Source organism: Pecten maximus, chromosome 8, assembly GCF_902652985.1.
Source record: "Pecten maximus chromosome 8, xPecMax1.1, whole genome shotgun sequence".
Lineage (NCBI taxonomy): Eukaryota > Metazoa > Mollusca > Bivalvia > Pectinida > Pectinidae > Pecten > Pecten maximus.
The window spans coordinates 21,369,717-21,386,616 of record NC_047022.1 but is presented as its reverse complement, the minus strand read 5'-3'; the positions used below and the strand labels follow the sequence as shown (position 1 = coordinate 21,386,616).

At 35.1% G+C, this 16,900-nt stretch overlaps 1 protein-coding gene across 1 annotated transcript in view; it reads left to right on the top strand.

Moving 5' to 3' along the window:
* The first annotated feature begins 11,654 nt into the window (after positions 1-11,654).
* LOC117332753 (neurofibromin-like) overlaps positions 11,655-16,900 on the top strand; it is an 85,357-nt gene continuing 80,111 nt past the window's right edge. Inside the window, exons 1-2 of the mRNA XM_033891781.1 lie at positions 11,655-11,784; positions 14,994-15,137. Of these exons, the coding sequence (XP_033747672.1) occupies positions 11,722-11,784; positions 14,994-15,137 (207 nt within the window). The 5' untranslated portion in view covers positions 11,655-11,721. The remainder of the gene's footprint in view (positions 11,785-14,993; positions 15,138-16,900) is intronic.

The window sequence follows — 16,900 nt, the reverse complement described above, 5'->3', positions numbered from 1 at the left end:
GAGTCTCGCTTTGCAGGTCAGATGGACGACAACATGGTAAGCGATATTCTGATGCTTGCGTAACAGAAAGCGACAGATTCTATGGAGGGTCTGTTATGGTATGGGCAGGTTTATCTCAAAGCGTGAAGTCACCTCTCGTAGTTATCCATGGTAATCGTATCCATCAAAGTAACCTTACAATGCAGCAGGGCAAACCGAGGTCCCATGTTGCCAAGGTGTGTGGTGACTTTCTGGCTCAAAGCAACGTTCCAGTTCCTGATTGGTCACCATAAGGTCCAAATATGTCCCCAATCGAGCAGTTGTGGAACAAGCTAGACTGGCGGATTAGGAAGCGCGTCAACGGCCCAAATAACTTCGCTCAACTCACGCGGGTCTTTATTCAGGAGTGGAATAATATCCCCAATGGGCAATAAACATCTTGATGGGGTCAATGTTAAGGAGAGTAAGAGCTGCGACTGATGCCAGGAGTGGGCACACACACTGCTGATTTAGTATAATAGTATACTTTCCAAGCAATTCGCTCGAGCTACCTCCCTTCTCCAATACTACCTGCATTATGCATTGGTTTAGAACTCGTACCCATTCCTATTGCTATTGCTATTTATATTGATACAATTATCGCCGCCGCCATCATCGTCGTCATCGCATCAATACATTAGGAACAGGAGATAAAATGTGATGGATTTTGACCATGCTCTTTTATCTATGAAATTTTCTGAAGGTCAGAAATACAACTTCCTATTGCAGTCAATTCGCAATCATTTGCTAAAATCATCTCCAAACAATATAAAATAAACTGCCCATAAATAGTAAATAGGAGTTTTGTGCAAAGCATTTAAAATTGACTGACAACATTGCTATGCATTTTTTAAAAGAAAAACGAGCATAGGACACAATCTGTTTCGCATTGTAAAGTGAACGGAAATAAAATATTTATACTTGGTTTCATTAGGACATATGGAACTGAAAATTACACTTAAAACCAACTAAAGTGAAATTCCACTTACAAATTGGCCGCCATGTTGTTTCCTGAAATATGAATATCAAATGGTCTTACAACTGCTGAATCTGACGCTACATGACAGATGTATATTGGTTTACATATTAAACCATCTAATCTGGAATCCAATATGGCTTCCGCGTCCTGGAATCTGATTGGGCATCTACATCGCAGTTCTACTTGTCTAAGTTGACCATACCTAATACCTTGAAGATGATACTTGGTAGCAAAAGCAACGTTATTTGAGGAAAGTCTTTTGACTTTTGGGTGCAAAGGCTTACTGGTCTCCAAATGCATGTAGTATCTTAAATAGTATAGGATATTGGCTACGTGGGCACATACCCCCATGGTTCTCTGCCCAGTAGGACACCTGTGTTTTACATATACCATTGGTAAAAGAGAGACAACCCTTACAGAAATATATAACTCTTGCAACCTTACATGTAATTAGGCTTTTCTGGAAAGTTCTTGAAGAGAATGTCATTTACAGCGTCCACACACCCGATTTTTGTGAGTAGGCTTTCTATTTTTACAGGTGCCTCGTTGTTTCCAACTAGGACACCGAGTTAGGAAGTGGTAGATGTTTTCATCCTCTTGTTTACATAACAAATATGTCTGCTCGTGATTGTTGTTGCTAAATTTGACCTCTCTTGATTTGAGATTATAGATGCTTGTAACCAAACGTGCTTTAATTTCTGCTGCTTTGACATCCCTGACAGATGATCCTACACTAGCCCATATATTATGGGCTTGGTAAAGGGGTTGGTCTTGTATCTGAAGGAAGCGCAGTGGGGATTGTCTTTCGTGATTGTGGTCGCGTGTTTGTTGTGACATTTGCTGGTTGATGAGTTTCTACTCATGGTGTTTTGGGAGATGTAAATTCATATTCTCGACTGGCTCTGCATTTCCCATTGATGAATTGTTGTAGTTTGTATGGATATCTCGTCCTTTTATTGTAGGGCTTGTGTCCAGGGCTAGGGGATTGTCAGCTACTCCGGGCGGCATGATATAGGAGTCCATTTCAGGGTCTGCATTGGAGTTATGCTCCTCCTTTTCAAAATATACCTCCTCATGGTGCCTGCTCCTCTCATCTTGTCCTTGAGAGATAGAGCTTTCAGAGGGGATAGTCCTTGTGTCGGTGATTGGGTTGATGCTGGCACCTCCCATATTTCTAGCTCTTGATGTTGTGTTTGGGATTTTTTGTTCTGTGCCTGGGCTTCTGTGGTACCTGTAAGGACTGCAGGTCGGAGTGCCATGATGGGTTGGTATGGTTTGTCTGCTGCACTGTACTTAGGTGACTCCGTGATTGTGTCTGTAGTGTTGGCTGAAATATTGGTGGAATCACTTGGTGAGGTGGGTGTTGTTGTACTAGTACCGGTATATTGTTGGGATGCATGACAAAGCAGGTCTGTGTACCTGTAGGAGGTATCTCCGAGTTTGGGATTCTTCCCTGCATAGCCGCTGTTGTCGGTGCATGGTGGCTAGTTGGATGTTGTATAATTCTGGGAATTGATTTAGAGTATATCGGATGGTGTTGGACCAGGGAGGGATCTTCTATCGAAGTACTTCCTGTTGTTTCTTGTTGCCTCATATATGGTTTTATGGGTGTCTAATTTCAATTCCAGAAGCTGAATTAAATTCATTTTTAGATTGTTTGTTTCAACCTGGTGCTGGAGCTTCATGTGCTGGGTTTCCATTGTTTTCAGGAGTTCATCCTTGAAATTGTCTAACTTAGCAGTTAGAATTTTTTCTAATGTGCTTCCTGTTTCTTGATTACAGCTGCAATGGTTCTGGTTGGGACTTAATAGTCTTTGCTCGCTTTTGTTTTGTTTTTGTTTTTGCAGGAGGAGTTCGATAGTTTGGTGCTGATCCCAATTTGTTTGCTCCATTCGGGCAATTTTCGACTTACAGTGGCTGAGTTGTTCTTCCAGGTAGTCAATAGTCTGTGCCTTGGATTTAGAATTTCTCTGCTTGGTTTTCATCTGTTTGTCATCGTTTTGATAGTCTGTTGGTAAGGTTTGCCATGGGAGTGCCCTGTCACTTCTTAGCTATGTCTAGTGACTTTGCTGGAGTCATGGCCGGCGCTATTCTGTTGTTGGCATAGGGTGTTTTTATTTTTGGAGTTAGCGTCTTTTGAGGAAATTGCTGTTCTGGAAGGGTGTCGGTATCGTCCAAATGCACATCCGTGGATAGGGTTGGTGTATCTGCATGCAAGTTGCATGATCTTGATCTGGGGGAGTGGACTAATATGTCGGCTTCAGGTTCCCTACCATCCTGCATGACTTCTGCATGGGCTACAGGTGAAATTGTAGTCGAGATTTTCCTCGATATGTCTGAGATCTTTATTGTCCACATGTTCGCATCGGTGGTGAAACCACTGTGTGCAGTTAACGCAGTCAATCGAGTCACCGGGGTTTGTTGGATTTGTACAGCAAGGACAGATATGCAGAAGCTCATCATCATGTGATCTTAGTAGGGGACAGGCAGGGTTTGGTTGATTGCAAAGGACAAGGTTGTCCTGTCTCGATGGTGGGTGTTCCTCCTGCTCGCAATCAGCAATTTACAACACAACACCTCTCCGAGGAAGGATATATTGCGCTTCCTCACCGTTGTTGAGTTTGAGGATCGTTCTTTATTTTTCAGTTCCTTATCATATGTCACGAGCTGCTCCTGTAGATATCTGTTTAGATGGCGAAAATTTCCTGATGCTCCTACCTTCTGCAAGATATTATGTAGTTCCTTGCCAAACTCGTTAGCCTTCGCTCCATTGATTTCAGCTCTACAGGTCGTTTAGATACATCGAGAACAAAAATGGGGAGAGATTTTCCCCTTGTTTTACCCCGATATGGCATAGGTGTGGTCTCCTCTCTCCCAGTTTTTAAAAATAACATACGGACAGGCATGTTGTGACAGTCATTATAGTCTGCTTGATTTTACCTGTGTTCTCCTACATTACCTGGATTTTACCTGTGTTCTCCCACATTACCTGGATTTTACCTGTGTTCTCCCACATTACCTGGATTTTACCTGTGTTCTCCCACATTACATGGTTTTTACCTCTATTTTACGCAAACTTTGAATTCATCTCATTTCGTTACTATTTAATTAATTTGTACATACCATATACCATTTTCATCAACTAGACTTGCAGGAGACATCTATAGTACAACATATATATATATTATAAATAGTTCACTGTTTGAAATAATTAAAAATGCGAAACAAAATCACATCAGTCCATTTACTACTATCCGATAACCCTTATCAACATGGCTAAGTATCACCGATATTTGTCTTTGTACTATTTAACTTAACTGATTACAAATCATATATAACATACATATAGGATTGGAAAACAAGCTAAAAGCTTATACCAATTCCTTTCCTAAAATACGATGATTACAGTGTTAAATCATGGACATTTACTTACAATTAATGAGATGGACAAATTAACTTCTCAACAAAATACTTCAGTTGATTACATATTTGATACTTTAAATTCTGAAAAATTTGATATATATCCTCAGTGGTGTTTGCAAACTAATCAAGATGTGGACATTATTAAAATCTTTTACTGTTACAACTGAACAGAAATTAATATTTTCCTTAGTGTTTAGCACCATGATCACCCCATAAAAGAATATCTATACGGTTTTCATTAATATCATACTTCGTCATTACATTTGATAAAAAATGTTGGATTAAACCATTGAGATGAGTGTTTAAGCTGTCTGATTTGTAAGTATACATGCATAATGATGGCTATGTCTATCACTATTCCCTGTCTACCAATAACAAGGCAAATACAGATTCGGATGAAATGTCTTCGGTACAAGAACATTGCCTTCAATGGATACATACAGGACCCCAGGACAAAATAACTACGGCTATTTTATTAGTTGTGTATGTATGTTATTTTTTTTTTTTTTTTTTATCAATTAATTACCCATCGTCAAGTGCCAAGTATTACTAGTTGTGTATGCATATTAAATTTTTATGAATAACCTATCATCCATTGTCCAGTGCTGGGTGTATATGCCAAGTATTCCTCGTATACATGTAAACAATTACTATTAACTGCTAATTACTATTAGATAATTGTGTGTTTCATTTAATTTTTAATCAGTCAATGTCTAGTGCTAAATATTCTAAGTTTGCTTTTTACTTAAGCATTTTCACTTCAGGCACCTATCACTTACAATGATGTAAATGTTCTGTACTAGTGTATTCTCTGTATACATGCAAGTATTGTAATGTACTATCTTTCTTTCTCCTAATATTAATCGCCACATGCTTCAGAATTTTTGTATAATGTATTAATCTCTGAAATTGAACTTGGTTAGTGGATCTGGAAAATAGCATTATTACAAAAAATATATATACACAATACCGAAACATTGACAGACGCCTTTAATATTATAAATGGGTATATTGTGATCTATAAAGTACATACAGTATAATTGGCGTGCCAATGTTCTCAAGTGTGATCCCCAAAAAGTGGGAGAAAGGAGAACAAACCCAATTATACCACTTTGTCATATTGTGTCTGTCTTAACTGTAATCGACCAAAAAATTGTAGAAAATTATATCCAAAGTATGTAGGTATATAAAACTGAAAGCGTGTATAAAATTTCCATTTTTTTTTTTTTTTAATCTAAAAATGTGTATACAATAGACTCGGATGTTTTCCGTATTGTGATTATGTTACAGTATACATTGTTTAGGGGGACTCTACTTATAAAGTAGGATTAAGAAATTTACAACGGACATTAATGACCACAATAATAGCCGCAGAAACATATTTTTTAATTGCTACAAACGAACAAAGCCCTTTGGTTATTGGATTTTTAAATAGACCTTTATGATATCTTACCTTCAGCTAAACATTAACAATTCATGACTTCTTGGTGTAAAAGTACTGCAAGTGGGTATCATTTTCGTAAAAAAAATGGCAAAGCTGAAAACCTGTCTGAAATTATGAAACTTTTAAATTGTGCAATTTTCTGCTCCAAAATTGATATCGTAATTTGGTGCAGATCATGTTTTTAATCATATCACATTATTTCGTCACTGGTGCCTGGGTTCTGGATCCTAAATATCATTCCATAAATAAAACCCAACTAAATCAAATACATGTACAATGTAAATCATTTTTCTATAACATTATATATAAGCTCCAGAATCCAGGCACCTGTGCATTTGGTAGCATAAAACTGTGTATGCAATTTCTAATTTTGATTAATTGATCGACCTTGCCGCACATTTACAGTTAGACAACAGATACAGGCACCGAGGGCCTTTGTTTCTCTTTTTTTTTTTTTTAGATGGATTAAATGTCGTATGTTTAGCTGCTACACATACAGATAACACCCAGTGAATTATTACCAAATTGAATCGCGAACAACTTCGTGTTGTCTAACGTTATCTAAGCATCAACATTCTAGCCAGACGACTACATTCGCTTTCCGGTCAACCGGTCAACGATTTCAAAACAATGCACTCAAAAATGTTAATTTGATTAACAACATTGAACAGAGTAATCCTACCATGACCATCGGTTCACATACCAGCAGGTTCAAGAGCAATGCAACACCAGAAATCGACCTGAATACACGCGAGTCACTTCACAATCCGTATTAGGATAGTGTGGAGGGCATTTCTATAATATCATGGAATATATGCCGTTCTATCTGGGAAAAAACTTGAATCTCAAGACTTTGTAAATATTGTAAATAAATATGACGTAATATGCCTGTATGAGTGCTGGATTGATAAAGAGGATGAAATTGAATTAGAAAATTATGAAAGTCATGTTTTCCATAGAACTCACGGTAAAGGAGGTGGTATTGTTGTTTTTATTAGGTCGTCTCTTGCTCGGCACTGTGATATAATTGAAAATATAAATGATAATATTGTTTTGTTGAAATTATCCCGATCATTATCACACGATAACCTTGATTTATACATATTTGCATGTTATTTCCCACCGATAAATAGCACATTTTATGAAAAGTGTGATAACGACATATTCATATGTCTTGAAGAAATGGTATGTCAATATAAAGATATAGGTAGAGTTATTGTTTGTGGTGATTTCAATAGCAGAACTGGCAATTATAATGATTATATAACTAATGACCAAATTAGTGTAGCTTCTGCTAATGTCCTAGCTGATATAGTAAACTATGTTCCTGATTCAGAACCTAGCAAACGTGCTAATTCGGATCCAATTATCAATCAGTTTGGTAGAAAACTCGTATCGTTATGCAAAACTACTACTCTGAGAATAGTTAATGGAAGACATAACGACGATCCTAATGGTAGTATTACCTTCTATAATAGCAGAGGAACGAGTCTTATAGATTATGTTTTAACTTTTGATAACCTCCTTTCAGATATAATTCACTTTGAAAGTGGTATTTTTAACTGTTTTTTCTGACCACTCTCCAGTTTGTAAGATTCCACAGAAAAAGAAGTAATTAGGGAGAAACTAACTGATGTTAAATGAAATGATGAAAATACAGTTGAGTTATGTAGAATATTGGAAAATAACAGACAGGAGTTATTGAACTGTTGCAATAGCAATGATTATAATCAGTCTGGTGTTGATAGTTGTGTCGAGAAGTTCACTGATACTTTAAAAGAATTGTTATTACCACTTACTACTGTTACTTATTCTGGACGCACTCAAAAGAAAACCTGCAAAGAAAATAAAGATAAGCCATGGTTTAACAATTCGTGTAAAACTATGTACACAGAATATAAGAGAGCCTTATATAATTTTAATGCTTGTAAAAATGAAGAAACCCACAATATACTTGTATGTAAAAAACGAAAATACAAGAAAGCAGAACTAAAACTGAAGCGGGAGTACAAAACTCACCAAGGTAATATGTTGAACTTTATGAGAAAAAATAACCCTAAGTATTTTTATAGAAATTTTAAGAAAAGGAAAAGTACGGGCGTAAATTCAACTCTAGATGAACATGATTTTTTTCCAACATTTCAAAAATCTGTCATCAACTGAAGGTACAGAGAACGAAACAGTGAGCGAGTTTATGCGCAACTATGATGCTAATATACCGCCCGATATGCTTCATGAACTTGATGATGATGTTTCTGAGGAAGAAGTTAAACGAGTTATTTTAATTTGAGCACCGCCAAAGCGTGCGGACATGATAGGTTAATAAACGAATTTTTATCAAAGGTAAAGAAATCCTATTGCCATGTCTTGTTACATTATTTAATAACATTTTCAAATCTGGGAAATATCCGTCTAGTTGGTCTATTGGTAATATTGTACCCGTATTTAAGACAGGTGATGTAAATGACACTAATAACTATAGAGGAATTACCCTAATTAGTTGTCTTGCCAAGATATTCACAGCGACCTTAAACAACAGACTCATGGAATTTGATAGCAAATATTCAAAAGTTAGCGATGCTCAATTTGGTTTTAGAAAGAAGATGTCTACCACAGATGCTGTTTTTGTATTACAAACACTAATTCAAAAGAAATTGAAGAATAAACAGAAACTGTATTGTTGCTTCATAGATTATAAGAAGGCCTTTGACTTTGTTAATAAACAAAATTTATGGTATGAGCTTGTCAAAGAAGGAGTAGAAGGTAAAATGTTAAATATTATACGTTCTTTGTACAATGACGTTGAATGTTGTGTTAAGTTTAATAATTGTTTGTTGGATTTCTTCTCTTGTGAAAACGGTTTATTCCACGGTGAAATAATGTCACCGATTTTATTTTCGCTTTATGTTAATGACTGTGAAATGCATTTTTTAACCGAAAATTGCCCATCAATAGAATTACAAATGATTAACTTATTTCTATTAATGTATGCAGATGATATGATACTATTAGCTGAATCAGCAGAGGGGCTACAGAAAATGTTAGATTAATTGTTATTATATACTGATAAATGGAATTTAACAGTTAATGTTGAAAAAACAAAAGTAGTGGTTTTCAGAAATGGCGTTAAACTGAATGACGCTGAGAAATGGTACTACAATGGTTGCTTACTAGAAAATGTAAATAGTTTTAGTTATCTAGGAATTTTGATGAAATTTAATGGAAAATTCTGGATAACACAAGAAAAAATAGCGGAACAAGGAAGAAAGGCATTGTTTGCTGTATCAAATATTTGTAAAAGAAAATATTTTAACGTTGAAACCCAATTAAGTATTTTTGACACTTTTGTGGGTAGTATATTGAATTATGGATCAGAGGTATGGGGATTTCATAAAGCACCCGGTGTGGAAAAATTACATTTAGGGTTTTGTAAGGGAATTTTAGGGGTTAAGAGAAGTACTCCAGATGTAATGATATATCAAGAACTTGGAAAACTACCTTTACAAATAATTCGAAAATTTAAAATTTTCAAATATTGGCTTAAACTTAAATCTTCAGACAATTGTATTTTGAAAGCGTGTTATGAAGAAATGATTCAAAGAGGCAGTGAGTGGACCGATAGTATAAGAAATGAATTATTTAGATTAGGTTTAGGATACTTATGGGAGATTGAACCCAGCGGTAAAGAAACGAATATATTAAGTATTATTAAATCTATAATACGTGATAATTTTCAACAACATTGTATGGAGTTAATAAATTCATCGTCTAAGTGTTCTTTGTACAAATATATTTGTGGAAATTTCCATCTTAAGCAGTACTTAACAAAACCCATTGGCCAACAAATGCTGCCCTGCAGGTAGGACGTAAGAATTGTACCTGCTGCCCCCATTGCATGATCGTAAGAGGCGACTAAATTTGGGATATTATCTTTTCTCTTCTTTCTGAACAACTTTCTTCTTCCTAATGTCTCCCTTGAAAATGCCTCACTTTTGGCCTTTAGTTGAGCGTTCGCCCCTGTGAGGAAGGCTTTGGGCCCTGTCCCCTAGCCGAGACATACCAGAGTCTTTAAAAATGGTAGTTGCTGCTCCTTGCTTAGCGCTCAGCATAGTAGGAGTGGGACGACTGGTTCGCCCGTTGTCAGTATAATGTGACCGGGTGGGGTGTGCTGCTGGGTGTCTTCGGCAGTATGCTTCAGTGAGGTAGCACTATAAATCGGCAAAAGTTCCGGCCTATCACAAGGAGACTTAACACGAACATACCGCAGCCTCCCAAAACACGCATACGCACTCACCACACGCATGCATGTCGCACGCACGGGAGGCCGTCCTTAAATGACCTTAGCTGTTAATAGGACGTTAAACAAAATAAACCAAACCAAACCAAACCAACAAACTATAAAGGAAATCGCAAAAATTAGATTATCATCGCATAAGTTGTATATAGAATCTGGAAGATATAGAAATATTGAAAGAAATAATAGAATTTGTACATATTGTGACAGCGGTGATATTGAGGACGAGTATCATTTTATCATCAAATGTAATCATTTTATAGATATTAGAAAGCATTTTATCAAACTATATTACCATAAAAAAACCTAGTATGGCCAAATTTATACAACTTTTAACGACGGAAAATAATAAAGATTTATGTAATTTAAGCAAATATATTTCTATCGGTTAAAAAAGACGGTTAAATGCCGTTTAATTGTTTAATGTAATAGAACGATCTCTACACTAGCGAAGCGATCGTGTATGTGTGGTTTGTGTGAGCTTGTGAGTTACAATGTACTTTGTATTTGTATTGTATGTTATTTGTAATGTCTGCACGGTATATATATGCACTACTGATAAACCGTAAGGTTTAAAGTAATAAATGAATTGAATTGATCTCTGCAAATATGTGAGCTGAAATAGCTCTAAGGAGAAAAAAATCGCCGAAATCAAAGATGCCGTGATAACTGACCAAAATGAGATTAAAGATAAATTTCACATTCTATCTACATGCCCTAGACACTCAGAATTAGGGAAGAAATTTATCTTAAAATGTTTCTGATATTAGCCATCTATAAGATAACTGAATAAGTTAGAGAAAGACATTGTAGAAGCAAATAAAAACAATTTAAACCATACGAAGTTGTAACGATGTACGCATTTAAAAATAAGTCGAGGATACATGATTGCCGCCGCCGCCGCCGACGACGACGATGATGATGATGATGAATTTGTTAACATGCTGTGGCAGAAAATATCGAATGATGCTTACTACATGTATGTATCTCACTTCTGTATGCTATGTACGCCATTTTGTATTTTGTATTTTTTTTTTCAAACTGATCGGCCGTAAGATAATGAATGTACTAAATATATTATATAGTTTGTATATCGTCCACATCATAAGCTAAAGGTACGAATATATTAAAGACTAGTGCTATTGAACCAGGCTTGTTACCCTGCTAAAAATATGTTAATGGTATATATACATATACATTTCCATAATGATATCTAGTTCAAAAAAATTATTCTCGTCGCAAATATCATGCTTGAATAAAAGTTTTCATTTTATCACCAATCTAAGTCCGTGTTTTCACCAAAACTTCTCAGTGCATAATGATTGACAAGTATCTTATTGTTTTATTATTGTTTCATTATCTACAATTTCGTAACCTGTGCTGTTCCCACGCAGAAAAAAAATATTATGAAAATTTATCAAATTGGAAGTGATGTCATTGATGTGAGGCTTTACCATATATGGTTAATTCCCAGTTAGCACTACGCATGCGTCGATAATAATAACACAGAGAACATGGCGGTCGCAGGTCTTTCGGAGGGTTAGTTGCGATATATTCGTCTTGATGATGGCGACCCAGAAACCCGGAGAATGGGTGCAGTCCCTCATTAACAGGTTCGACGCACAGGTAAGATTGGCAGACTATATTTCGAAAGACAAACACGAGAACTGAGCTCGAAGCGGCCAGCTGCATCGCGAGCCTATCCTGTGAAATTTATGAATGAATGTCATTTACCTTCGACGCGGTCACGTGGTAAAACTACATTGTTTGTCACATTTTTTCGACACGTAACTAGTTAGTTAGACATTACTTGTGATCGCCAGTGTCCATTTATGAGGTTAGGATGTACGATTTTTATGATCATTGCCGTAGAACCATGACATTGTAGGGGAAGGCCTGTACGAGATGCGTGGGTGTGAGCCAGTTAGCTCTGTACTTCCAGTAGGTCAAACTTATCAATGGGTAACTGTGATGTTTATATTGTGTCCACGCTCTACCGCCCACAAACTACACTTCATCGTGTGTATTATTGCCTATGTTTTTATGCATGAACAATCAGTTCTCGGCGGATATTTTAAAAGCCAATTTTTCATTTTCGTAGCCAGTACAAATATCGGTCATTATGATAATGATGTTTTTGTCAAAAGACTCGAAACACTGGTACGGATGCTGAGTCTACCACACAGATGCTGCAGCTCAATATTGTCATGGTTACAAACATCATCAATATGTCAGCCAGCTCAGTTGTCTGGAATCATCCTTAATTCTCAAAATATTAAAACAGTATTAGTTTTATTTTTTGGAAATTTTAGCTTTATTGATAATCAAGTGGTCTATGCAGACTATGTCAAGGAAACTATCATTTGCATAATTTCTGTCTCTTGTCATCGGAGCTGATCTGAATACATATGTTTATCATAATGCAAAATTGTTAGACAGCAGATATTTTTGAGTTATTTTGTGACAAACAACATATTTATGCAGGTTTCATTAGTTGCATATTAAAATATGAAACACAATATTTAATTTATGCATCTACTTAAAAAATACTGAATATTCTTTCTTTTTTTTCAGATTTTTTCCCCTTTTCATAGTTAGCTCTAAGCCAAGACCAAGATTAGGCATACTGTATTGAATTCAGCTTCAAATCATCAGCAAATTTATTCTTGGACAATTATAATGCTTGTCCATGTATATGAACTGTCACTTTTATATTTGGAGGTAAAATTGAAGTTATTTATATTATACATTAGTCAAACAAGGAAGCACTGTGTCATAGTGTTTCAAATGAGACAGGCCTAATGGTACGCATGCTTAAATGCTGGTCAGGATATGATGAGATATGAAAAAATGACTACATCAACGGATTAAATTATTTTTTTCAGGAAATACCTAAGCATTCATATGGTGTATATATATAAAATTTGACAATTTACTTATCTGTACTGTCGTTATTACTACTTGACAATTATATATATATATAAATATATATATATAATTGTCAAGTAGTAATAACGACATATATATATATAAAGAAGGGGCCGTGGTGGCCGAGTGGTTAAGGTGTCCCAACACTTTATCACTTGACCTCCACCCTCTGGGTCGCTAGTTCGAAACCCACGTGGGGCAATTGCCTGGTACTGACTGTAGGCCAGTGGTTTTTCCAGCTACTCCGGCTTTGCTCCACTTCCAATTTTTAAAGCCTGGCATGTCCGTAAATGACCCTGGCTGTTAATAGGACGTTATAAACATAATAAACTTAACCAAATATGGAAAAGTCTGAATGAATTGCATTTGTCTTTCAACGATACACTACATGTTTTATCAATGTTAAAGTCTTATGCTTCAGAAAAAGAAAGGTGTATTTTGCATATATACAGTATATATATACTGTATATCCCACTTAATATATTCTTTTTCCAGTAAATAATATTGCAATAACTGGATAATTAAAACTATCACTATAATAAGTCCCACCAAAAACCGGAAGTTAAAACCAACTAATGTTTGATCTACAGTTATGTGTTGATTAGATGTAGATGGAAAAACAAGGAAATACCTCAAGTATAAAGTCTGTTGTTTAAAAATGGAAAATAATGAAAAATATGATTTTGAATATTTTTGATTATTGTCTTTATCAATATGTTAATATTTTTTTATTGTAGTTACCTTGTTACAGTATATACATGTACATACATGGGACTGCTTTCATTTTAATTTCTCTAAATTTGTATTTTACACTAAGATAATTATAATTATATTTAATTATCTAAAGTGTACATTTTAGTGGAATATTCCTTCATTTTTTTAACTGAAAAAAAACCCTCAAAAGACTAAAAGTCATACTGAAATTTTGAGAAATTCCTTAATATTTCTGAACAAATCAAATAAAGCAAATTAGACTGTAAAACGAATTTTTCTTTAAAAAATATACACGCTCATGTCAAATAATACACGCTCATGAGTCACGGCTGTTGCAATGTTATGTATCTAATATTCACCCAATGATAATATGGTTACTGTAGCCGAGTGGGCTAATGGGTTAGTCTCTCCTAACATTTTATCACAACGCGAGTTTAATCCTACGAAGGCCCCCCCCCCCCCCCCCCTTTTTTTTTCATCCCTTTTTTTTTAATTTTCAAAATCAATGCCATATGATAGATTTTCTTGATTGTAGTACTGTAATGCTTGTAAAGAAATGTATATTTTATCAACAAAATAATGCAATACTCAAAAAATAAATTGCAAGGTTTTCCCGGGGTTTCTTTGCTGTTTTTCTATTAGAAAGATGTATACGTAGATCTCAGAACTAAACAGTACATGGTAGAATAGAAATAATCAACTTTAACTCGTGTATATTGTTGCAGGATATACAACTCGGACTCGGATATTTTGCAATTTTAATTAATAACTCAGGCCTGTGGCCTTCGTTATTAATATAATTGCAAAATATCCTCGTCCTCGTATATCCTGCAACAATACACGATTCATCGTTAATTATTTCTTAATTAACCTTAATTGAGGCGAATGGCATATGAAATTATTGATCTTGTTTAATAAATTCTATATTACATAGCTAGTCATGTAGCTTCCTCTATAAATAAACCATATTAATCACTCTTGTTAAGGGGCTTACTGTGAGAGGAAACTGTATTACAAGACGCAATGCCATGTTAATTATGTTGTGGTCAGGCAGGTGACCCTTATGCGTTTTCAGGGCCGATCAGGGAATTGAACGCCAGCTGCCTATAGTGAAACGCAAGTGTTTTACCACTGTGCCACCCGACCATCCATACATTGGTTATTTATTATGCTCGTTTTTTTTCTATTAATAGCTTCCTATTAAAACTGGACTACACTCCACACAGTCCATGCAAAATGTCGAACAGAACAAGGAATGTTTGATAAACGTAAGCCGGCACAAGTTCCGAGAGGTCATCAACGGACTGACCAAGACACTAGGTTCAGTGTCTAGCACGGTAAGTAATGACCGATATAAAGTAATAACATAATCTTGCTTGTAGCAAACATTTTCTTCAGCTTAAAAATCTTCATTATTGGCCCATAAAGTAAGAAATATTGTCTCCGTTTGTAACATCGCTTTTGATTGGCCAAATACTGGGGATAATAATTCAGAAAAGAAAAAAATTCGTCAATAAAAGTACAGTAACTTCCACAAGAACTGTGTAGAGTAGATTGGTGATGCAGTTTCTTTAGGGATGCAATTCAATATCTATGCATTTTAGAAAATAGAATTAAAAGCTCAAACTTTTGGAGGGTGGTAGATAACACAAAGTATGAAACTTCTGGTGTTGTATAAGAAAATGAAACAGCCTATTGTTGTTTGATTGTTATTTTCAATTGATCGTAATAACTGTTGTCGGTGATATAGTATCTTTGATTTATAAGTGATAATAAAAAAAAAATGTTATATGACTGCAAATGAGAATATATATTCATTGTTCAGTAGTTAAACACACAGTCCATTTTTTATCAATCAACTGTATTAAATTCAATTTTTGATTAAAACTTATAATTGATGATGGATTTAATTTGCAATCATTTATGTCCCGTCATAAATAGTGATAATGAATTATTGATTCTCATGCTTCAAACTTGTAAAAAACCATTCCATGAATAGGGGCAGCAGTGGCCGAGTGGTTAAGGTGTCCCGACACTTTATCACTAGGCCTCCACCTCTGGGTAGCGAGTTTGAAACCTACGTGGGGCAGTTGCCAGGCACTGACTGTAGGCCGGTGGTTTTTCTCTGGGTACTCTGGCTTTCCTCCACCTCCAAAACCTGGCATGTCCTTAAATGACCCTGTTAATAGGACGTTAAACAAAAACAAACCAAACCAAATTCATGAATAGCCGAGTATGCATTATCTCATTTCAATAGTTGTAACAAGGTCACACATATTTGAAAAAATTAGACTTGCTAGTAAAAGTATGGCAATAAAGAAGAAAATAATTTCAATTTGTTTTATGATAAATGATTATAATTTTATTTCTTCAAAAATTGGTCTAAGATCAACAAGATTACTAGAATGGACACAAAAATTAATATCAGTAACAGAAACAGGAGGCAACATATTTTCTTAGCCTAACTAGTGATCAGAATCTGTTTTACTTTATTGATTATAATCGCTTTTCCAAAATTGGCACAGAATTACCCTTTTGTAGAAAATAGATGTACATCTCAAGTAATTAATTACACATCTTAGCCTTTGTTATCAATATTTTTAATACGGGACATGAACACAAAACACTTAACAGTTTATATATTTAAATCTCCTTCATTGCTTGTAAATGACCAATGAATATATGGGTAAGATATAACATCAACTACTTTTTAGTTTATTAACATTACAATTATATATGAAGCCAAAGATTTAAAAAGTCTTTCAGAAATTTTCGATTAAATGCTTTCTTGAAATCGTCAATGATGATTGGTTAAATCAATTAATTTTTTTTTTTAATTTTTGATTATTTTCTATCATAGGCTCACTATAGCTACTATGTATATATATATATATGTGCTTGAGTGTTTATTTCATAATAACATATTTATAATGAAAAATTCTGATACAAAATTTAATTCAAAAATTTAATCTGAAAAAAATTTATATGCTAGAGAAATTACAACATTAATTCATGATGGTTGTACATATGTGTTTTAGATCTCCTTAAAAAATCTAATTGTTCAGGCTTAGATAGTGGCCAAGACTATATGTCGGCCTTC